This window comes from Crocodylus siamensis, chromosome 1, assembly GCF_052110815.1.
Source record: "Crocodylus siamensis isolate JL-2025a chromosome 1, ASM5211081v1, whole genome shotgun sequence".
NCBI lineage: Eukaryota > Metazoa > Chordata > Crocodylia > Crocodylidae > Crocodylus > Crocodylus siamensis.
In genome coordinates, this window is record NC_143395.1 from 316,174,817 (window position 1) to 316,199,011 (window position 24,195).

A 24,195-nucleotide genomic window follows, 5' to 3' on the forward strand; every position below is an offset into this window, starting at 1 on the left:
AAAAGCTGAACACGAGTCAGTTTAAACAAAGCTAAATAAACAAAACCGTACAATCCGGTTTGAGAAAGCGCAAAAACTGAGTCCGAAATAACGTAACAACGCAAAATAAACGGGATCACACGCCCCGTTACGCTCGGCAGGAATCAGCACCAGCGAAGCCAGAGCCACCTGCTGCTCCTGTGGGCTACGGTTGGGGCGGGCCTGCACCCCCGGCCTCCCCCTTCAGGCAGCCTCCCACCTGCCCCCTCGGACCGCCTCCTCTCGCGTTGTCCCGGCCCCGCCGCCGGGCGGGCTGAGGGGGCAGGGAGCGGCCCGTCGCACGTGGCTGGCAGCAGCCGCACGTGCACCTCGGAGCGGGTCGGGGTCGCGCTGCCCGCATCTTGCTACACCTGCCCACACGCGGCCGGGGCAGGCCGCGAACGGCGGGGCCGGGCTACAACAGCCCCCGACACTGGCATGACGGCAGTGCCAGTCGCGGCGCGGCGCCGGGCTGCTCCCGGGCCTGCCGGGGCCGCGAGACTCCGCCCCACGCAGCGGAGCCGGAGCCCGAGCCCGCCCCGGAAGAGGCCGCGCGCCTTAGCGGGCTGAGTTGCGCGGGGCAGCCGGCGGCGGCGGCGGCGGCGGTGCGGAGACGGGCGGAGCCTCGCGGCCCGGCGAGCCAGCCCAGCCCCCCGCGCCGGGGCCGGCAGCAGGTGAGTGTCGCGGCGGGCCTGGGGCCCTTCCCCGCCCCCCGCAGGGTGCAGGCGCCTCGGCGCGGGGCCGGAAATCCCGCGTGAGCAGGGCCTGGTGTGAACGTGGCCCGCGTGCCGGGGGTTGCCGGTCCCGGCTCTGGTGCCATTTGTTGGAGACCAGGTGGCAAGAGAGTAGTGGGACTTATGACCCCGATGGTTAGCAGTGTTGTTTCTCCAGGGACCTCGTAAGATCATCAGGTCCAGCATTGGCAACATGTAGGGGGAGCATGGGCACCCCCTGAGATTGGCGGGGCACCCCCTGTAAAAGCGCTGCCCTGGTGCTGGCAGCACCTGCAAGTGGTCACTACTCGCCATCGCCCCCTCACTGCCAACACTGCCGGCGGCATCTGCGGGTGGTCACTGACCGCTGTGTGGTGCTCACCACACTTTCCTTGCTCCCCCCCAGCCGCTGACACTGCCAAGGCTGCCTGTGGGAACTCCCTGCCCGACCCACCACTGACACTGCCACAGCTGCCTGCGGGAGCTCCCTGCTCACTGCTGCCAGGCCCCTGCTTCCAACAGCACCACTGCCTGTGGGCGGTCACCGTGCCCCCCAGCCTCCAAGGGGCATGTGGCATTTGCAGGGTGCAGCCCCCAAGACTTCAGCGGTTAAGGTTGGGAGATCTTGAAATGATGGTTGGTTAAGTATTTGGAATCAGAATATGGTGTAAGACAATTGAATGCTGCGTAGCAAAAATATAACAATGATCAAAGAAAATGTCACCCTTTGATTTTATTTTTTTAATGAATTTTTTTGAATAATCAACGCATGCAAACGCAAGACTTTTCAGCACCCTGACACACAGTTAGCAGTACAACAAAACCTCAACAGCATTAAAATAATCATTGAAAGGGGCACTCTACCTACAAAAAAACTTCTTTCCGCACCTTTGTGTTCAGGGAAGCACACTTCCTGCTCTCTTCATAAATCCTATACAATGTATATTTTTAGCAGCATTCCCAGAAATTTACCAAATTCAGGGTATTTTGGGTAAAAGGGAGTAAGATGTAGAGCCTTCACTTCCTCCCTCTTTTTTTAAGGGGTATCCAGCTTGAGCATCTTTGCCAAACACAGCTGAGGCTGTAGAAAGAGAGGAAGGTCCTTGGCTATTTACAGCTTTACAGCAAGCACTAAACTCAACCCAGAGACCAGGAAGTTGCCAAGACAGATGCAAGACCACTGGCATTCAGATGCTCTTAGAGAAATAAGTCCCTGCATTCTGGGACAGCTTTGGTCTCGAGATGGTTTTAAGGTGTAACTCTATGTTGAGCATTCACTGTTGCATCTTGAGGCAACAGAAGGTGCCAAAGTCTGCTTTTGAAAAGAATGCAACTCCCCCCTTGCCACAATCTAACCATTAAGCCTACATTATATAGCCATAGATACACTTTATTACCATATGGGATGCCCACCCACACAGGGTGGTCACTTATCAGCATTTACCATAAATTACCATGGAGCAAAACCTAAACCTATCTCAGTTTTTCCTGTGTACAGAGGATAGAAGGTATCTGAACCATAAATGATATTTAGAACCCAAAAGCAAGTTCAATAGATATTTTTTTTTTTTGGCAGCTGGTTTTGGAAGTCTGTGTCACCATTTTCACTGTCTCAAAGAAAAAAATTATGGAAGTATGGTGGAAAACTAAATCAAGCCAAAACTAATTGTGTTTAAAATCCAAACAATGACATCAGAGCATATAATGTGCATGTATTCTCTAAGTATATACAGGCATACCTCGTTTTATTGCGCTTCGCAGATATTGCGTTTTTTACAAATTGAAGGTTTGTGGCAACCCTGTGTCGAGCAAGTCTATCGGCGCCATTTTTCCAACAGCATTTGCTCTCTTTGCATTTTTTAGCAATAAAGTATTTTTAATTAAGGTATGTACATTGTTTTTTTTAGACATAATGCTATTGCACACTTAGTAGACTACATTATAGTGTAAACATAACTTTTGTATTCACTGGGAAACCAAAAAATTCGTGTGACTCGCTTTATTGTGGTGGTCTGGAACCCAACCCGCAATATCTCCGAGGTATGGCTGTATATTATATACTTTATAATATATGTTATAGTATTTTGAAATAATCTTTCTTGTACATTTCAAGACACCTAGTAAAAAAAGTGGGAAGTGAGGTCATGGGGCATTGTTGATAAGTTTCTGAAAGCAATAATTCTCTAGGCTGATCTGTTGTAGCCACATTTATGTTTAATCCTGGCTACTAGCTGCATTTGACTTCTCCCAAGAGGAATAGTACATTTAGGACATGAATGATGCACATGTACAAACCAAAGCCATTGACACAGCAAGACCCAGGAGACCTTTTCGGTTCTTATGCAACTTTGAAAAGCGATGACAATATTAAAGCAGTAGGAACCTCCCTAAATCTGAAAATTGCAATCTGATTCTTGTTATTTGGCTTACAAGTCCTAGCATTTGCTGCCAGGCTCTGTGCTTGCCCAACTGTTTTGTATAACTGGTGACCAAATGGTAATCTAATTGTGGTAGGTTTTATGAGCTTTCCTTTGGACTATTTCCCTTATGTAGAAAAAGGAAATGGAAAAGAAAAAAAACATTTCTTGTTAGGAGAAGGAACCTTGAATGACTTCAGAATAAAAACTAAACAACTGATTGCATTTAAAAACTGCAGTTTACTGAATAAAGGCAGAGTTGAGCTATACCTTTTATGTTAACTAAATCAGAGATTCATAAGGGCCCATCTCAGTTCATCAAATGCTTTGAGCATCATGACAGACAGGCCCGTCCCTGGGAGGGGGGGATGAATAAGGGTGACTGCCCTGGGGTCCACAGAGCTGGGTGAGTAGCTGCTTTGCATCCGGTAACTTGCTACTGCCCCCTGCCGGTGGCAGCTGCTTCACATCCAGGGTGTGTGGGGGTAGGGCCCCATACGAGCTGATTTGCCCCAGGCCCTGTACCCTGCTTGAGTCGGCTCTGATGACAAGATTATGCATCTCTGATAGTTGGTCTCTAAGGGACACCTCTACCATGCCTTCTGCCTGACTTCAGACTAATATGGCTAATGACCTCTCTCATTTTACTGATTATGTTGAAAAAGAAAGGAGGAAAGAAGAGACTGTTTTTGTTTAATATTTTGTTTTGGATGGAAAAACAGTTTCCATAAAGGCATCTAAAGAAAACGTTTTCCATTTGAGCCTAGTTGTGAGCTCATACCCTCATCCACCCATGGCGTGTTCCTGCCACTGGTAACTTGAGTCTTTTGTTCCTCTTTACAGGGTTAACAGAGTACAGGGAACTAGTGTCAGTAATCTTTAAAACTACTGGTATTAATCCCAGTGGAAGGTGAAGTGCCATCTTTTGGGTATTGTCTTCACTTTCCTCCTATGGGGGAATTATTAATTTTTCTTATGACAGTGTTTTAAAATAAAATTTCAGGATTTATAAACTACTATAATTTTATGGAGTGTTTTGCCTGATTTTTCTCTTTCAATGCAAATCACACCAAGTTAAGTAAAAAAAAGAAATCCTTCTGGTTACCAATAATCATTCATGACTTCATTCTTTATTAGCGTATTCCCTAGGAGCTTGTGTATGTTTTGTTGCAAAAATTGCTGTAATGCAATAATCTTATTTACTGCAAACTAACAACAGACCCTAGGGTGTAGGAGACAAAGCATGGGTTTCCCAGACTGTACCTTACATTGGATCAATCACTTGCTTTTCATTTATTCTTCTCTGTTTTTGGATAGTGAAGACTTCCATCAGACAAGAAGTCTTAAGGTCAGTAGCAGATGGCACAAACTGGAATTGTGCCTTTTTTCCATTTTCCTCTTTGGGCACTTGGGGTCTAACTGGCTTCTTTGTTACACCAGTTATTATGCCAGTGTAACTCTGCTTCATTTCAGTGGATACTGCAGATCTGTTTTAATGGTGGTAGATCAGCCTATTTTCCTGAAGTTCTGCTCAGATGTGGTTTTGGAATTGTCTTGCTGTGATTTTAATTTTCTTTGATTGAGCATACCTGCTGGCTCTCATAGAAAAAGAGAACAGACTGACCTAATGCATCCAGTGGGCTTCTTGCCTGAACATTTTTATTAACTTGTTCTCTTGTTTTTTCCTTTGGCATGTATTTGCATCTAAAAATAAAACAAAAGGAGATATTTAAAATCAAAAGCTAAAACAACACATTGGTACACAGGAAAGCAGCAACCTATACAAGTACTATGCATTTTTATGGCTAATATTGTTCTACAGAAACACCCCCCCCCAGCAGAACCAAAAGAAATATGAAATGAGCGCAGCCAGAAACAGCTATGTTCTCCTTATCAATGCCAGTTTTTTATTCAGGTTGTAGGTATACCCCATTTTTTTTAAAAAGCTTCAGAGTTAGAAATATTCTGTGTTCATTTCAATTTGTGAATAAGGAAAGGACATGGTTAGAAGTGGAATCAGAATTTCAGAAAGATTGTGTTCAGGGCTTACACTTGGTATAATTTCTTTACATTCAGCAGAGTATGACATTTGCTCCATTTTTTCCTTGTTTAAAAACCAACAAGAAAACAGAAGTACATAGACTAAGGGGGTTGCAAAAAATCTCATTAACTCATTCTAAAACTTATTTTAGAGTTGTCTTAACTTTGTGATCTTAGCTCACTTGCCTTTCATAAAAAAAGATATCCTGTTCATTTTACATCTGTAAAATAAGCAAATTTATCCTTCTATTTTATATGTAGTTCTTTTCTTTCTACTCTCTGCTTTGCTTATTCATTTGCCTTAGTTTAGAAGTAAGAGGAAGCAAGAATGAACTTTAAGGAGGATAGAAAACCAGTTGGATCGTAGGGCTCATTGTCTAGTTGACAGACAGTATCTAATGGAGTTCCCCAGGTGTTGGTCTTGGGGCCAGTTTTGTTCTTCATCAACAACCAGGAAGATGGGATGGAGTGTACCTTTAATAAGCTTGCAGATGACACCAAACTATGGAAAGTAGTGGATATGTTGGAAAGCTAGAATTCAGAGAGACCTCAAGAGATTGGGGGACTGGAGCCAAAGGATTTTTCATGAGGTTCAGTAAGGAAACATACAAAGCCATGCACTGATGCAAGCTGGAGACTGAATGGCTAAGCAGTAGCTCTGCAGAAAAGGACCTGGGGATTACAGTGGACAACAAGCTGGATATGAGCCAACAGTGTGCCCTTGTTGTGAAGAAGGCTATTGGCATACTGGGCTCCATTAGTAGGAGGCCATATCTGGAGTACTGTGTCCAGTTTGGGCCCCTGCTGTAGAAAAGATGTGGACAAATTGGAGCGAGTCGAGTGGGGGGCAGTGAAAATGGTTAGGGTTCTGGGGACACGTGACTTATAAGGATATGCTGAGGGAACTAGGCTTATTTAGTTTGGACAAGAGAAGACTGAGGAAGTATTTAATAGCCTGAAGGGTGATTCCAAAGAAGATGAAGCTAGACTGTTCTTAGTGGTGGCTGTCTCAAGTAGCACCCATGGAAGTTTAGGTTAGATATTAGGAAAAACTTTTTTGCTAGGAGGATAGTTGAGCACTAGAGCAGATTTACCCAGAGGTATTGTGCAATTTCCATCCCTGGAGGTTTTTAAGGCCTTGGCTAGAATTATGTGGTTGGTGATGGTCCTGTTTTGAGCTGGGGTTTGAACTAGATGACCTCATGAGGTCCCTTCTGACTCTAATTTTCTATGATTCTGTTTAAGCAATTTGACTGATCTGTTTACCTATGGTATTTGGCTGCTACTTGATGAGCTTGATGAATCCAAACCATTGTTGGCATCTACAATTCATGATCGTGTATATGTTCTGGTTAGTCTAGAAAGAATGCATGCTGTAGTGGACAAGCAGATGGATAAGAATCTCATTATTAGCAGTGTGCTTATCTTCATACTCAATAAACATATAAAGAAGTACTGCTGAAAGAAGGGTAATACAGAAATATGCATGATAACCAACGGACAAACTAGAACTTTAATTCATATTCTGCACCAAACCACACACAACTTGTTATTTAACAGTAATATTTCTAAAATAACATCAGTAGTAGTTCACCAGTCAATGCACAGTTCCTGAATATATTTCCCATAATAACTTTATGGACTTTACTCTGCTAATGTATTGTAATTTATTTTCTTTATTGTTGGTCAAAGACAGTAACTCAATTATGACTGGAATGGGTCAACAGTATTAACATGATAATTACTGTTTTTTATTTTAAAGTGATATTATCAAAGAACTGAGTAGGTAAGCATATTTTGAAATGTGGATTTTTTTTCTTCTGCAGAGTTCTTAGGATTTGCAGAAGTTTCCTACTGACAGTGCTCCCCTTTCAGTTAATTTTTTCTCTGTCTTGCATGCTGTCAGCACCAGATTGGTGTGAAGTCTCATGACATCAAAACCTGTCATGACAACCGTGAGGCTTTGAGGATTCTCTATTGTGTTTTGGTTTATGTTACACTTAGTAAGTGAGAAAATTAGAAAGTGGGTCAGTAGGAAAAGGCAGGAGCAGAAAGGAGGTAAAGGAAACAGTATCAAAATACAAGGTAAGGACCAGAAAGAAGAAAACAAATGAACAGAGATATGAAGGAAGACAGAAAGAGCTTTGTGGAAGTTGGCAGGGAGACAGGACAGCATAGGGTAAAGCATGGACATGCTCATTTGAAAATCTTAAAAGTGGGTTATGGAGAGTGATTGGTGGACTGCTTGATATTGAATGACTGCTGACAGGTCATGTCAGTATAGGCTTTATAGGTGTTTGAAGATTAAGACAAGCAGCATGTGCTTGATGTGATAGGGTATGTCTATGCCAAGTCCATGGCACCTACCTCCTAGTGAGGTCTGCTTGACAGCACTCCTCCCTCAATTGCTCTCACTCTCATCAAACCTGAAAGCCATCTGCATGTCTCCATGGCTCCATGGAAGTATGCTGGAGCACAGGTCTTGAGAACATCTCCAGTGGCTGTCCCTGGTGGTTGAAGCCACTCCATATTTTCAGGCATGGCTTATGTGAGTGGGCACTGTAGGGACACATTGTAGACTTGCCCACTGAGAGTGGGATCCTGTGAAGGAATGCATAGAGACTTATATAATATTTGGCTCTTGCTAGTGAAGCAAAGGTATGAGCCTATGCATGCAGGGTGGGGTTCTGTCCCAGGAAGACAGTTCCTCCCCTTAATGCCCATTGTACAAGCTATGCCATCCATCGGGATAGTGGAACTTCTTCATCTCCTGTACTTATCCAGGTCTGTGGCCATTATATGTATTTGTCAGGCTGGAGGGCTGGGGCTGAAGAAGGCTTGTGGGAATTCTATCTCGGCCCCAACTCATCTGAGGTATTTCATATCCCCTGAGTTTTTGAAATGTGTATATGTCTCTGCTCCCCTGAGTGGGGGGGTTCTGAATGGGCCTACTCTGACAAAGTCAATAAGAATGATGTCATTACATTAATTGATGCCCTGTCAAGTGCACACAGACAAGCTTTACTTAAGTTTATCCATGGGACAGTATTCTCCTTTGCATTACAGGGGCACAATTGATAATAGTTTATCTCTTTTGCTAGATTTTTATAAATATTTTAGACACATACTTGTTTGTAACCTTTTTTTAATTCGATATGATTCACTTTTGGTGTTTTCCACAGACAGCCTCTTAATAAAGGAGACAATCTGTTAATCAATGGATACAAGAGAGACCTGGTATAATGATATTTGTTATATGTTTACAAAGTTTTTCTGAAAGTCTTTTAAACATGTTTTATGTTTTGTTTAATAAATTGATGCCCCTTTTTCTTTTTCCAAGGGGGTTTCACCGTTGTAGTTCATCAAAGTTAACTCCAGGATGCTCAAACGGAAACAAAGCTCGAGGGTAGAAGCCCAGCCAGTTACAGACTTTGGCCCTGATGAATCTTTGTCTGACAACGCAGATATCTTGTGGATTAACAAACCAGTATGTTTCTCTTTCAAGAATTATCTATCATAATTTAAACATTACTATTAAAACATATTCTTCCTGTAAAAACTTAGGAACTTAGGAAACTTAAGAATGATTCTGAATAAATAGAGGTCAGCAAGTAGTGGGCTGGCAGAAGTTGCCAATCAATGAGTACATATTTGAAAATATTTTATTTCATTTTCCCCCCAGTCAATTTTTGGGAAGTAAAAAGTATAATCAATTAATATACTGCAACAAATTTGTTAAAAGATCTTTTTTTCCATAGTCTTTCCATGAGCATGGGTTGCTAACATTGCTTAATATAAATTTCAAATCTGATTGACAAAATGATGTCAGAGAGAAAATCTTGAGAGTGAGGCTTAGATTCTTGAAATGGGTGGCTAGTATTTGGAAGGTGCAGATTTCTTGAAGCTTCTAGTTCTCTGTTGCTGTAAAACTGGTAATTAGTTTGTTCCTTTTAATCCACATCACAAAGTCTTCCAGTGTATTTGCCCAAAGAATAAGTAACTCCAAACTGATGAAATAATTTTATTCTTAACATTAAAATGATACTAACCCAGGGAGTTGTCAGGATTTCTCCAAGTTTTGAAGTGCTCTTACTTTTGCTGAGAATCTGTTTTATGCTTCTCTCAAAATATAGGAGAAATGCTCATCTGTACAAGCAGAAAAAAAATACCTGAAATTAATGTATATCAGTGGCATTCCTTAAACTGTCATCTGTGTTGGCATGGGGATATAAGAGCCATTCAGCTTTGTTTCAGTGTCTATATCCATTCACAAGAAAACATTTATGCATTAACTACTCGTACTAACTACTTTTAAATAGAATGCCATCACTAACTCTTGGAACAAACTCAAGGAGTCATCACAGAAACATAAAATATAATACATTACTAATGCACAATTTCAATACACAGTGAATGGAAATATTTTTCTTCTTGAGATATTGACTATGTGGTCGTATTGTAGAGGATAAGATATGCTTAGTGTGTATGATATTGAGATATTTACATGACAATATGGTGAATATCCTTTTTTGGTCATCTACCATGTCTTATGATGCATAATGCTTTGTTAAAGCTAAGATTCTCTGGTGACTAAAAAGACCCAGGATGCTATTAGCAGAATACAGACTCTTTCATAAAACCAGACTCAGGCCAGTTCATTAATGAAAGAAAGTCATTGTAAATATTGTAGTCATTAGGGAAATTACTACAGACCCACCACTTATTTTATGTCCAATTGACCACAATTATAAATTTTGTCTCTACATCTGTTTTTCAGTGCCAGTGATATGTGAGGAATTGGCTGGATGTAAAAATTAATCTTTATCTTGAAGAAGGGATGTAAGCATCTAGTTTCTGAGTACATGATTCTGTTGTTCTTTATTGACACACTTAACCCTTTAAGTTCTAAACCATTATATATATCTGGCTTCCAGATATTTTCAGTAGTATTTTAAATACCTGAAAACGTACCCGTTACATCCAATTATATACCAGTTTTTACTGCATCCTAAATCCACTCCCATACACAGCACAGTTTGTCACCCTTGTTAGAAAAATGAGCAGAGGCAAAAATCTAAACAGTTACAGAAAATAAACTTTCCTTGTACCGTAGAGATAGATGCTTGTTTGGAATGAAATTGAGGTAAGCCAGTATGGGCAAGCTTCCTTTTCTGTAAGCATTCTTTTTATAAGCAGATGTAAATGCTGAAAGATTTCCAACTCTTTAAATTACTTCTGGGGTCATACCATGACTTAATAAGAAATGAATTTACAAATCAGTTTTTTAAATACTTTTATGTAATACTACCAACAGTCCTATAAGAGTAGCTTCTTTTATTTTCACCACAAAAATATAAAACACTTTAATGCAGATAGTGTCATTACATTTTATTCGAATTTTGTATTTTCAATATGACAGCTTGTTGTTCAAGGCTACAATGTAACAGGTGTGAAGTTAGAAATTAGAATTTTCCAGCTCCTAGTCCTGTACTAGATCTTTAGTCTATTAGATTACATGACCTTCCAAGTGATTTCCTTATGTTTTCTATTTTATTTTTAAAATAGAATCAGAATATCTATCTCTGGACAGTGACCATACAAATATGGATGCCATTTTAAAAATAACCTTGTTTACATAAAATACTGCCACTAGGACCTGTAGGCTTCAAATAGTTGTGCTATTTTAGATGATCAAAACCATATTGTAACCCTTGTTTTTTTTCAGTGGGTTCACTCTTTATTACGTATCTGTGCCATCATCAGCGTCATTTCTGTTTGTATGAACACCCCAAAGACCTTCGAGCATTATCCTCCTCTTCAATATGTGACATTTGCTCTAGATACACTGTTGATGTTTCTCTATACTGCAGAGATGATAGCAAAAATGCACATCCGTGGAATAGTCAAGGTGAGCATTTCAAAATGTTTTCTGTCATGAAAATGTATTTGAATGTTTTCTAATGATGTGTTTACAATTTTAAAATATCTGTTCAGTTATTTTTCTGTGAATGTGTTTCACTGCATGGCATAACATGATACAGAAATTGTTATTCTGAACTACAGGGATACCAGTAAGAGTTTTATGCAAACATTATGAGTTAAAGATAGATCTTTTTTTATTTTCACCCTATTAAGACTAGGTATCTTAATTAGGAAGTTGTTTGATTAAAGTAAGATTAAACATTTCATTAATATTCCATTTTTTGTGTAAGCTAAATCAGGGATTTGTTGTGCTTCCTTTTTTATTTCATAGAATATACTCATCTAAACTTGGATGTCTTTGCTTTTGATACTGACTTAATCTGATTCTGTCTGTTGGGATGATTATTTATGATACTGGAAAATATAATCTGCAGCCTTTTCTTTAAATTTATAAAGAGTTTATCCCTTTTTAGCATTGTTTCACTGATTTTATTCTACCTGTCAGATTAAACATACAAATTTAGTTTAAATACAGGCAAATCTGTGGAAAATAGAGCAGAGAAGGCATCATTATTTTATTGTACTCTCTCATCATTTCTAAATAAAATAATAGTGTTAGTATATCAGTATTATACAGACTAGATTATCAGGATTTTAATTTCCTCCCTTCCTCTGTCTAATAGTCTAGTGACTGTGGAGACTAGTTATGCATTGTATTCTAACTTTACATTGTGCTTTAGCACATGATTATCTCTGCACCATTTTGTTATGTTATATATGTTATATATTTTGTATTGGTAATAAATATTATCAATTTTAGTATCAACATCCAGATAGCTGCCTGATGGTGGAGAGTCTGTGTATGTCCTTCTGCATTGTATAGACTACATATGGCTTTTCTGTGGGTTCATCTACATGAGATGCTTACTGTGGAGTAGGCTACTTAGCTCTGCAGTATCACCATCCACACAAGTGGTGCTATTAGGCCAGAGTAAAGAACTCCACTGTACGATATTATTGCCCAACACAAGTGCTATTTTATGGTGGAATTATTTACTCTGCTGCAGTGCATGTGTAGATGGTCATTAGTGCTGGCTGGGGCATGAGGTTGCTACAGTGTGGTGCTAGCCAGCAGGCAGCTCTGCACTGTAGCCATAATTGACTCGCAGGTTGTGGGGCCTGGGGCAAATCAGCCCATGCGAGGCCCTACCCCCAATCCAATTCCACATGCCCCGGATCCAATGAGGTGGCGTGGTGGGCACGTAGCGAGTAGCTGGACGTGGAGTCACTGCTCTGCCAAGCTCCCCGCTGCTGCTGCGCCACAAAGCAGTCACCTCTATTTACACCTCCCTCCCCACCCCTGGGGATGGCCCTGACTGTAGCACCCTCATGTCCCAGCCAGCCCCTCTGCAGCCCATTGAGCTTGGTAGGAGCAGTTCTGGTCTGGCAGGCTGACCCTCCAGATAATCTGCCAGCTGTGGCTGTGCTGTCCCGGCTCTGTGTGCTGCAGTCCTGGACTCACGTAAATAATGCTCCTGGGAGAAATAAGCGTCAGCGCAGTTCATGCCAGAGTTTATTGCATCAAAACAATTTCATGTATAGATGTGCTCTATCAGTGTACAGTAACAGGATGTGAGCAAAAAGACAGGGAGCCATCAACTCCTCTGTTTATTGCTGAATGCATTTTGCACTGCCCATGTGTGACCTGAAGTGGTAAACTGAAATGGTATGAACTGAGGTAAGGAATAAGTGGTCAAAATTTACACACAAGAGGTATGAAGAGTCACAACTCGCTGTTTCTGGCATGAAGGAAGTTGTGGTGTGAGGTAATAATTTAAGTTAAATTTCTTGAGCTGTGTGTGAGGATTGTCAAACTTCACTCACTGTGGGCATTTAAGGACCATGAGTAATGTATCACAGCAGTTTCCAGACATACACACAGAGTCTTGTAATCTTGCTTTTATGGCTGTGATGAACTGATTTTCATTGAATCTGATAAGATTTGTTCTATTACTGGTGTTTTCAACCTTTTTGGATCATTGTACTCCTCCAGCAGCCAAATGTGGGACAGCGTACCCCTGGCCCCCAAATGATTTGGGTGGGGGGTGCGGGGGTGATGTGTGGATGGACACAGCGGGGCAGCAGCCACTGCATGCAAGCTTCCCCAACCTGTGGCACATGCACAGCAACACGGGATTATGCATGGCAGTGCTCCGTCCTTGCCTGTGCGTACTCCCTAGGGTCTTCTCAAGTACCTATGGGGTATGCGTACCCCAGGTTGACAACCCCTGTTCTTTTATATTGAAGAAGTGTATGGGGCTGCCTCTATTGCATTTGATCATTATTTTTCTGTAAAAGTAGATCAAGCTTGAATCTCTTGCACACACAAGTGATTATTTAACTGCAAAAGGGCTACACTTAGTCTTATGCTATTTCCTGAGGTTTTACCTACAACTGTACAGACTAAGTGTTCAGCTTTTACTCATGCCAGTAGTTTTTGCTTGAATGAATAACCTGATTGTGTTCAATGGTGCTACTTTTATAACTAAAAGCTTGTCATATTGGAAAAGTTTGGATCAATGTTTTATATGGCGTCTTTCAGAAAAAAAAATTGCAGTATGTTTTAACATTAAATCATAGTGAAAACATTGTATTTGAGTACTTTGAATACTTCATTAAGTGATTCTTGGAATAATAATCAGTGAAAAATTTATTTTTCTTGTGTGACTTGACCTGGTCTTTAGTTGATAGATTGTGATGAAAAATGTTAGTTGAATTATATATTATTTTTTCTGAGAGATGCATCATGTGGTAAGAGCTTCAAAACATAATGGCCAGCACAGTAACTTCTCTAAAGAGGTCACAGTCTAACACATTAATAGTCCATGGCACATGTTTAAGAAAGGGTTATGAAATATAGATACTAAGGAAGTTAGATGTGATAATACAAACTATACTTTAGTCAGTATTTATTTTTGTCATGGCAAAACGTAAATGTATTATAGATATTCCACATCTTTGTTCTCATAAGCTGACTGCTTTCTAGTAGCTATTACGGTAGAAATGACCTTTCAGGGGCGATTTGAATGAGTATAGACATAGCTTTGTGGACTAATGTAGGAAAAGTGTTTGATTCTCAAGAAGCAGTGTGGAGAAAAAACACAAATAAGTATATGGGAGGATGTTCTTATTTTACTTTATTATCGACTGTATTCCAGATGAAAACATGTTTAACACAATCCCAGGCACATTTTCCACTCTCTCAGATCTTGTTGTAGGAATGTTGTTTGAAAACACAAAATACTAGAATAGTTTACTTTGTATTTTTTGTCTAGACTTGCTCAAAATTTATATACAAATACCAACAGGACTAGTGATATTTTGTGGGATGGTACATGAAGTGTATGTAATACATAGCAGAATTCAGCCAATTTGGTTTTGTTCCTCAGCATATTCTTATGTTGTAAAATATTGGTACATTAAATACTTTCAGTGGATAGAGTTTTTAAATTGAACAATGATAGCTTATTTTACTATTTAATCCTTTCATTACCTATAGTTTACAATAAGGGTGGTCAACCTGTCACATGGGTACAAGTGGCACAGGCAGCCTTTGTGTATGGCATGTGGCAGATCTGGGAGGGGATGGGCATCACAGTGGCAGATAGGGCAGAAAACAAAACAGTAAATCAGGCAGTGGGGACAGGTCTGGGGGCAAAAAGCACAGCAACCCCTCAGGAAGAGGAAGGGGATCAGAGTGACACTAGGGGAGGGTGTGAGGTTAATTTGTGGCATGCCTGCCAAAAGGATGGCCCCCACTGATCTAAAAAATATCAGCTATGAAGCAGATTGAGAAATCTTTTTTTCTTTTTTTACTAGATCAGTTAAGGAAGACTATATCAGTTTATTAACTGTAAGATAATTTTATGTTTGTACCTGTTTTTTAATGGAACATTTTTAATGAATGAATTTAACTTAGCTACTGATTAATTACTTCATCAGATGGATTATCCAGGTAATAAGGGGAACTGTGATGACTTATTAGTCTGAGTTTTGTATGCACTGTTAGATCTAGCAAAAGGTTTTCTTAATAATAAGCCAACAATATGGATTTTGGTAATGAAAAATCAAATATATTAAAAAGGCTTTATATTCACATTTAATATGGTTAAGGGAGGTTATTTTCACAAAGCTTATTTATATAAGTTCTCTGTATTTCATGGATATTGAAGTTTCCATACTTAAATATTTCCTGGTACCTTATACATAAATCATTCAATTTAATGATTTTTACACATTGCACATTTTGTTCTCTGAGTTGCTTATGAATTTGTGGATTGTGTGACTTAACCACATCAGTATGTTTTGTAAGAAAAATCCATGAAGTGTGTTAACAGATGTCTACTAAATTCTGTTATGGGCATGGGTTAAAAATACTTAGCATTTTAGAAACTGTAAAATGAAGTACTTGAGTGAACAATTAACAATTTTCAATCTCTGAATGGTTCTATGTTGACAATTTTTGCTAAATGTAATACATTTGGAAAAAAAAGAGGTTCTGATGTATGTGAAATAGGAGATGAACCTGATGTCCTTCAGCATAGTAGAAAAGAACTTGACATCTGTATTAAATCATTATAGACGGAGGTCCTTCCAGCACTTACATTCCCAATCTTAAGGTACCTTTACACATTCTGATTAGAACATGTCAGATTAATCGAGTCTGCTGGAGGGTTCTAATTGGAATGCTTCAGTGTGCTTCAGTGTGTCATGTATTTAGTATCCTTGCATGTCAAAATGGCAGACAGGGTGCTTTAACTAAACCTCACTCCCACCCCAGAGTGAATTTTATAGGTGACCTTAATATTTAACCACTACTTCATGGTACTTGCTTCTTATTCTCTGCTTTTGTACTTATGGATAGAAACCCCACGTTTTGATGCTTGAGATTGATGTAGTATTTGTGTGCTTGTGTGTTTTCATTTAAATACTTGCTAGGGTTGAGTAAGCAAATAAAGAGATGGGTTAGCAATTGAATTGGAAGAGAAATACGATATTCTTGTCAGTTTTTTTTCTCCATCAGATGATGCTACTCAAGCATATTTACAGGAGAGCCTCAAACCCTGTTTCTGAGAGTATAGCATATATTTCTTCCTGTTCTTTCCCTATAAACTGGCCTCAGCTCTGTGTGCTACACGAGTGGCTGAGTGGGATCTCTTGTCATGCTTCCAAGGACATTAGTTGCTGCTTGTAGTGTAAAAGTTCCCTTACATTCAAAGAACACAGGCAAGAGCTTTTTCATTGACTGCTACACAGGTATACTGGATGTGGAAAAATCAGCCATCTTTGTGCATTTATTTTGATAGTCATATATGGTCCATGGAGTATAGAGAGAATACATAACTGCATGGTGATAATAGCACGAGTTGTGGACATCTGCTTTCTTCATGCTGATTCTTCCCTGGTTTTCATCTATCATCTCCCACCTTATACTATGACCATGATTATGCTTTCTTAAAGATTTATTCAAGTGAACACACACACACACTGTATCGTCTCTTTCTATTTTGTAGGGAGTGAGTTTTCTTGAAGATTTGTTTCGTTTCATATATGATTTTAAGAGTGGAGTTTTGTGAAGGTGGAAGTATGTAGTGAACTTTATTTGTGTACAGCTGAGCACTAGGTGATGGGATGTATGTAGCCCAATATTTCTGTTATGAATTGCCTTTAGCCAAAACTGCTTCCCATCTTTCTGCCTTTCGGTGCTAATGCATGGGAGTAGGTTGAACTATGAGGCTGGACAGCCGAAGCAGGAACAAGGAAGGGCTGATTGTGTGTGGAGATGGCCAGTAATGTCATGGGTTGCTATGCCAGGGGAAGCATTTAGAGACTTCACTCCTGAAAAGAGAGGCGGGCATTGGAAAGATGCATTTAAATTGTCATGGGGCAAGAGACATCTGGTGTGAAGTTGTTTGGAACCTACCCAGGAGGTTTTATGTCTTATAGATAAAACTTAGTTCTTCAGATGCATTGCCAGAGTATCACCATTTAGTATATTCAATCCATGTAAATACCTTAGTGGCAAAGTTGATGCTTGTTTTGTGAAGAGTTTAGATTATTGATTTCTACAGGATGTTTTGGATAGGGATGATCCCGTCTCAGACAGGGGTTGGATTAGATGACCTCTAGAGGTCCCTTCTAGCCCTACTACTCCGATTCTAAAATTATTTTCAGAATTTAACCTCTATTACATTAAATTGAATCCAGTATAAATGTAAACATAAAAAGAGGTCTCCTTCCCCCTTTAATTACTAGAACAGAGTTACATATTTCTCTACAGGACTTTCATCAGTTAACATTTATTCTCTGCCCAAAAGGTGAAAATTAACAGGCTGCTCTATGTCTGAGTGCTTCTCCTTGTCAGTTTCCCATCAAGGGCGGCACTCAACTAACAAGATCTGGGTAGGCATGAATATATGCCAGAAAAAAATCTCAGAAGATACTTAATTTATGGCATCCAAATTGGATACAAAAAAAGACCTGTCAGAGTTTTCTAATTTTTTTTTTGCCTCAAAAGCAGGAGCTTTTAATGTGAAATATGTCTCTACTTTGGCTGAAGGTAAGTATTAAACTTAGAGGTCTCTTGACTTTGACTTGTCATAATATCAAAATACAATGTGCACATTTCTTTAGTTCAGAATTTAAGATAAGAATTAATTAAGGTTTAATAAAAGCAGGTTATCGTGTATTTTAAGAACAAGCAGTTCTTTATATTTGAGGAAGATAACAGCTTTTTTTCTATGTTAACTGCAATTGAAGTAGATAGCTCCTCTCATAGATGGGTTCCAAATTAAACAAACAACAAGAAACACATTTTTCATGTTGAGGATAAAACTGTTTAAGAGGCTATTACCCAGTATAATATCTGATCCTGGTGATGCTTCAGTTTCCTGCAGTGAGACCACAGATTTACCTTTCTGATTACATCATAGAGTTCATATCTGTTGGCTTAGAAATGATATTTAAAGGTTTGTTTTTTGGGAATTTGCTTATAGATATATGTATTTGCATTAGAATGGTTCAGGCAGCAGGGGTTAACTGATTTCTAAAAAGCTTGGGTCACACGCACATAGTTTCACACAGCCTTCAAAACAGACAGGCTGTCTAACACAAGACCAACGAATATACAGTCTGAGAAACTGGGGGCATGTACCATACTGTTCCATAACATGAGATAAGGTGGCATCAGCTAACAAGGCCCCAGAGCAGGGGGTGGTGTGGGGTGGGGGGTGAGTCCCGATTTTGGGTGAGAAGACCCAGAAATTAGTATGTGTATACATGATGAGCTACGTGGATGTATGACAGCCAAACAGAGAGACCAATCAGCTATAGTCATGGATGAAGAGTCATCAGGAGGGAAGGAGAATACAAAAGAAGAACCTGAGAGTAAGAAAGGGTTCTACCCAGGTCCCTTCTCTCCATCTTGACCTGGTCTTCCTCCTCCCCAAGAGGGCTCCCTGTCCCCTGGGAGGGTCCCAAAGCCACCATAGGCAGAGGACACACCACCAGCCCATCTCATCCACCCCACTGCAGGGGGAGGGAGGATCTCAGTATCCCATGCCCAGGCTGCTGACATCTGGCACCTGAGAGAGAGCCTCAGAGTGAAGACTGCATCCTGGCCAGGTGTTCTTTGACTCTGATGACAGCCTTAGGATTTGGTAGATATATAGAATTGCTTGATTGTTTGTATCATTTATTTTCTGTTATCACTGTATATCAATAAATTTGCCTGTTATCGAATGGATAGGTTATGATTGGTCTGAGGGTAGGAGTGGGTCCCTCCCTGGAACAAGACATCTGGGTCCTAAATCCACAGCCAACAATATCCATCCATGTTTTTCCGTAGATCATCAAATGTTAATGAGGACTCCAGATAGAATACATGGATGTCCAGCAACCATATTGTGGATCTTTCCCTGTTTGATCTGTGGGCATTCTTACCATAAGACACAGTGTTTTGTTCTCCTTAGGCTACAGTTCATCTCTGTGATCACTAAACCATTTGTATTGTTAATGCAAGTCATTTAAAGGGACTGACACCTCTGTTCAATTGCCATACTTTATCCTCCCTAGGCTACCTCCATCCAGAGATGCTGGATCTCCACTCTACTGTATCAGGGTCCAGAATTATTCTTGAATTCTGAGGTGGCAGGAAACAATTCCAAGGATGGACACTGATCTTAACAAAGTAATGTTTTACCTAAGCAGAGCAATCCCTTAGCACATGTCAAAGCATTATGCAGAAAGAAAACACTATGGGAATACTGTGCCACTTGGGGGGGGAAAAATCCCCAGTGCCTAAAATGCAGATGATTATTTTCTAATCTCTAACCTGATAAACAGTTCAAGCAGCTTCTGGCAGACATTTTTGTCCTGGAGGATGGGGACTTCTGCAGCAGTCATCAATATTTATGTGCTCTGGGCAATCCTCTTTGATGACTGGGGTCTTTCTTCTGTTGTTTTATCATCTGTCTCACTATACATCCTCCAGTGCTACTGGATGGGCCTAGGCTGTCCAACTAATTCCAGCTGTGTGCTGGATAAACCTTTCTCTCACAGTTCCATCTCACATCAGTCACACTTGTTCTCTACACAAACCAAAATTCTTGCCTGCAGAAGTGCTTTCAGAAGCCCTTCTTTTTGTGCCAGCTGAGCAACCTAACTTTAGGCAAGTGACCCACAGTTTTCCAAATGGATTTGTGAAAGTCACCTCCAATCCACAGTGTTATTAAGAAACAGGTTGATAACTTATCTGTAAAAAGTCATCTGTTACTCCTAATTGATAAATATACAGTTTGATAATGAGAATAATCTGAACAATCAGTGTGCAACTAAAACAAATACTCTGTTGCACTTCTAGCAATTATCTTAATTTAGAAATATTTTTATTGTGTTCAGACATCCTATATTTCCTTTTATCTGTTTTTATTGTATTTAACAAACCATCTCTCTTGCATTCCTAACAGTCATTCTTTAAATTCCGTGATGCTTTGCATGCATATGCTAACTATAATACGAGGTGGAATTCAGAAGAGGTGTATTACAAGCACAAAGTATTTGTAAGCTTGGAAAGGTTCCTTTGCTCCATTTATCATCTCTTCATATCACTGGTTTCCTGTCTATTGACTTCTGCTGAGGAGCTATGAAAGATATTTGTTTATCAAGTACTCCTTTGTTATATGTTGTTTTAATATGCATTATTTGTCTTAACATATTCTTATTTCTTTACATGAATGGGAATAGAGCATTACACGTATATAATGCTTGACTGACATAGCCCAAATGCAATAATTTTGGCCTACATTATATATAATTCATTACTGAATCTGAATTACGGTGACTATAAAGCCTCACTTATACCAAAGAGTTTTACATAAGCAAAAATGAATGATATAGTTGGGCCATATTACATTATTATAGAAATGATTCATTGAATAAGTTGTCTCATCAGTATATTGAAATATGTATATCAATACATTTAATACACAAAAGAACTAACATACCATGAAGGGATTTTTCTCATGAGACTTCTCATATGTATTAGGTTTTACTTGTGCAAAAGTGTGTACAGGAACAAGGTCACGTTGCAATGTATTTGAGTGTATTATAGCCCACAGTAATGCAGCATTACTGTAAACTGTTACTTCTAAATGAGAATTTCTACAAAGCAGGTTAGGGGGAAAATACTGTTAGGAGAATAAAGTGGAACTTCTTAAACCATCAGCTAAAGAGAATGAAAAAAATGCCTACAACCTCCTATCTTCTTTCCAAAAGTAATCAAAGGACACATATGCAAGAATTCTGTCCCTAGCGACACACTATGCAGACTGGTGCCTACTGGGCTAAACAATTCCAGAAATTGTAATAAATTTCCTAGATACCAGGAATGGAATTGTATTTCCCTTTGGGGCAACTTTCATAGTTTTATAGTTAGTTTCATAGTTTCTAGGATCGGAAGGGACCTGAGTAGATCATCTAGTCCAACCCCCTGCCACAGGAAAGAGTACTGGGGTCAAACGACCCCAGCAAGGTGTTCATCTAAGCTCCTCTTAAAAACCCCCAGGGTAGGAGCCTGTACCACTTCTCTTGGAAGTTGGTTCCAGATCCTAGCCGCCCTGACCGTGAAGTAGCACCTCCTGGTATCTACCCTGAATCTACCCTCTGTCAGCTTGTGACCGTTATTCCTGGTCACTCCTGGCAGTGCTCGGGGGAACAGGGACTCCCCCAGTGCCTGCTGATCCCCCCCTGACTAGTTTATAACAGGCCACAAGATCCCCCCTCAGCCTTCTCTTGTGGAGGCTGAACAGGTTCAGGTCCTGTAGCCTCTCCTCATAGGGCCTGCCCTGCTGTCCCCTGATCATGCGAGTGACCCTCCTCTGGACCCTCTCCATGCTGTCCACATCCCTCTAGAAGTGCGGCGCCCAGAACTGGACGCAGTACTCCAACTGCGGCCTGACCAGTGCGGCATGGAGGGGGAGGATCACCTCTTTGGACCTGCTCGAGATGCATCTGTGGATGCATGACAAGGTACGGTTGGCCTTCTTGACTGCCAGCCCATGTTCATCTTGGAGTCAATGATGACTCCAAGATCCTTTTCCACCTCTGTGCTGACAAGAGGGGAGTTCCCCAACCTGTAGGTATGGTGCCGGTTGTTCCTCCCCAGGTGCATCACTTTGCACTCGTCTGTGTTGAATCCCATCCTATTCTCATCTGCCCACGCTTGTAACCTGTCCAGGTCCGATTGTAGCCTGTTGCTTCCTTCTAATGTGGTCACATCCCCCCACATCTTAGTGTCATCAGCAAATTTGAACAGGGTGTTTTACCCCCTCGTCGAAGTCACCGATGAAGATGTTGAACAGTGTGGGCCCAAGGACCGAGCCCTGCGGAACCCCACTGCCCACGTCCTTCCAGGTTGAGAAGGACCCATCCACTACCACCCTCTGGGTGCGGCCCTCCAGTCAGTTGGCGACCCATTTGACTGTGTGGGTGTCGATACCACAGTCCCCCCAGTTTCTTAATGAGAACGGGGTGAGAGACATGACAAGTCCAGGAAGACTTTCTTTCTGCAAATGTCGCCTTTTTGACACGCAAGTCTATTGCAATTTTGCTTCCCCTGCATTGTGGTTGCATAAGTATGGTGGTGGTTCTGCCCATGTAGCCAGGTACCGTATGCTGCTGGAGTGGCGGATGGGGGAAAGTGGCAGTGAGCAGACAGGTGGGAGTGTGGCGGCAACAGTTGGGTGGGACCACGGGGCCCAGAGCAGGGTGGCAGGAGTGTGGAGCCCAGGTTGGCAGGGGCTCTATGTAGCTGGGCTGGCACCTCCCTTTCCCCAAAATCCTATTCCATCCAAAGGCATCTAGGTGTTACATATGTGCCTAAATGTAGATGCATAAGAGGCATTTTTTGCCACCTACATGGTTTTAGACCCTATTTCCACCAGTGTGATTAGACTTTCCTTTCTGAGTAGAAGGGATCTGCGTTCTGTGGTAATCCTGTTTCGCTTGGGAAGTACATGCACTGCTTTCAGCGTGGTTGGAGAAGAACCAGGTAGAGTGCCAAGAGAGGCTGTGCAAGTGACCAGTAGTCTGATGGTTAGGGAACTTGCCTAGGAAGTGTGAGAACAAGGTTCTAGATCCCTCTATTCCAGGAGTGGGAAATTATTTCAGCTGCAGGCCTGCTTAATGAGTTTTGGTGAGCTGTTGAGGGCTGCAAAGGTAGACCTGCCCCTTGACAGGTGCCCCCCCCAGTGGTGGAAGCAGGGTGTGGGGGGAGCTTCAGCTATCCCCATCCCTCTGCCTGGGTAGTGCCTGCCCCTGGCCCCTCCCTCACTGCGGGGGGCGTTGATCTGCTCTCGCCATTGCCCTTTCCCTTCCCCTGCCCCTTCCACCACACCAGACGTACTAGCTGGAGGCAGGTCTCCACATTGCCGGGCTGTGCTTCTCGCTGCCTAAGTTTTGCCTTGGGGCTGTGCTCAGCACAGGCATTTATTGGCCCTCTGAGGCCGATATTGGATGCAGCCAGTTTTCTTTATATCAGTACCAATCTGATATCAGACCAATGTGTTGGTGCATCTCTAGTAGAAAGTCAACAAAAAGGGTAGGAGTAGTCTGCTACAAAGGAGCATTTGATAGTCTCACCCTAAATTTACCTTCCATCAGTGTTAGAAATCTATAAATAGAAATATTTGAGGATGAAAACAGAGAGAAACTTTTTTAGTGTACGGAGTAAATTATGATATAATTTTTGGAGGGCTAGGGTACAAAAAACAATGAATAGTAATTAATAGATACTGTCCTTTCTAGATCCAGGCATTCAACATTTATGCCATTGGTGCCTGTGGCTGTAGACATGAGGTTTTTTCATACATTCAGTCAGTTTACTCCTAGCTATAGGCACCTGGACTACAAATAGAATATTCTGATTACATTGCTTTGGTTTCTAATAGTTCCTTATTTGCATCTCTGAGAATTCAGTGCTTTTTATTAAGTTTTAGGGGAGATTTTATTATATCTATATTTGCTAAATGCATGAAAGTTAAGTTTAACACTTTTCCATCTTGCCTCTCAGATATCAGTAACAGATTCTAAATGTTATTTCATAACAAATATGATCGATAGCCCCAATTTTTAATAGCATGGTCAGCATACAGATATTTTGTGTTGTGTTGTTTTATTGATTAAAGCTTTGGTCTCTACCATTTTTTCTGTTGCTAGTGATATACATAGATCACTTATCATATACATACACACTCAAGTGCTCACTAATTTCTATGCTTAGTTTTGCATTTGCGTTTCCCTTTGGACAGGTAATAGCACAGATTACACAAGAGGGCTATTAATAATTTCTGGGTGTTTTAAGAGCAGGTGTTGAAAGATCAAAGGCACTTGAATTATTTGGCCAAATAATCATTTAATGTTATTTGTAAGATGGTGTGAAGCACAATGACAACAGCATTAACCATAATAGTAATTATTCTTATCATGTAATCCTAATCATCAGCAGCAGCAGCATAGTAGTAGTACAG

The 24,195-nt window shown here is 40.9% G+C and overlaps 1 protein-coding gene across 3 annotated transcripts in view; it reads left to right on the plus strand.

The window, feature by feature from the left end:
* The first annotated feature begins 313 nt into the window (after positions 1 to 313).
* The window catches only part of NALCN (sodium leak channel, non-selective), a 486,033-nt gene continuing 462,151 nt past the window's right edge, over positions 314 to 24,195 (plus strand). The window contains exons 1-4 of one of the 3 annotated variants that reach the window (XM_090022644.1): positions 314 to 692; positions 1,138 to 1,345; positions 8,529 to 8,675; positions 10,914 to 11,096. In XM_090022644.1, the coding sequence (XP_089878770.1) occupies positions 8,568 to 8,675; positions 10,914 to 11,096 (291 nt within the window). In that variant the 5' untranslated portion in view covers positions 314 to 692; positions 1,138 to 1,345; positions 8,529 to 8,567. Of the gene's footprint in view, positions 693 to 1,137; positions 1,346 to 8,370; positions 8,426 to 8,528; positions 8,676 to 10,913; positions 11,097 to 24,195 lie in introns of all 3 variants that reach the window. The other 2 variants (XM_090022651.1, XM_090022634.1) reach the window with 2 other exon arrangements.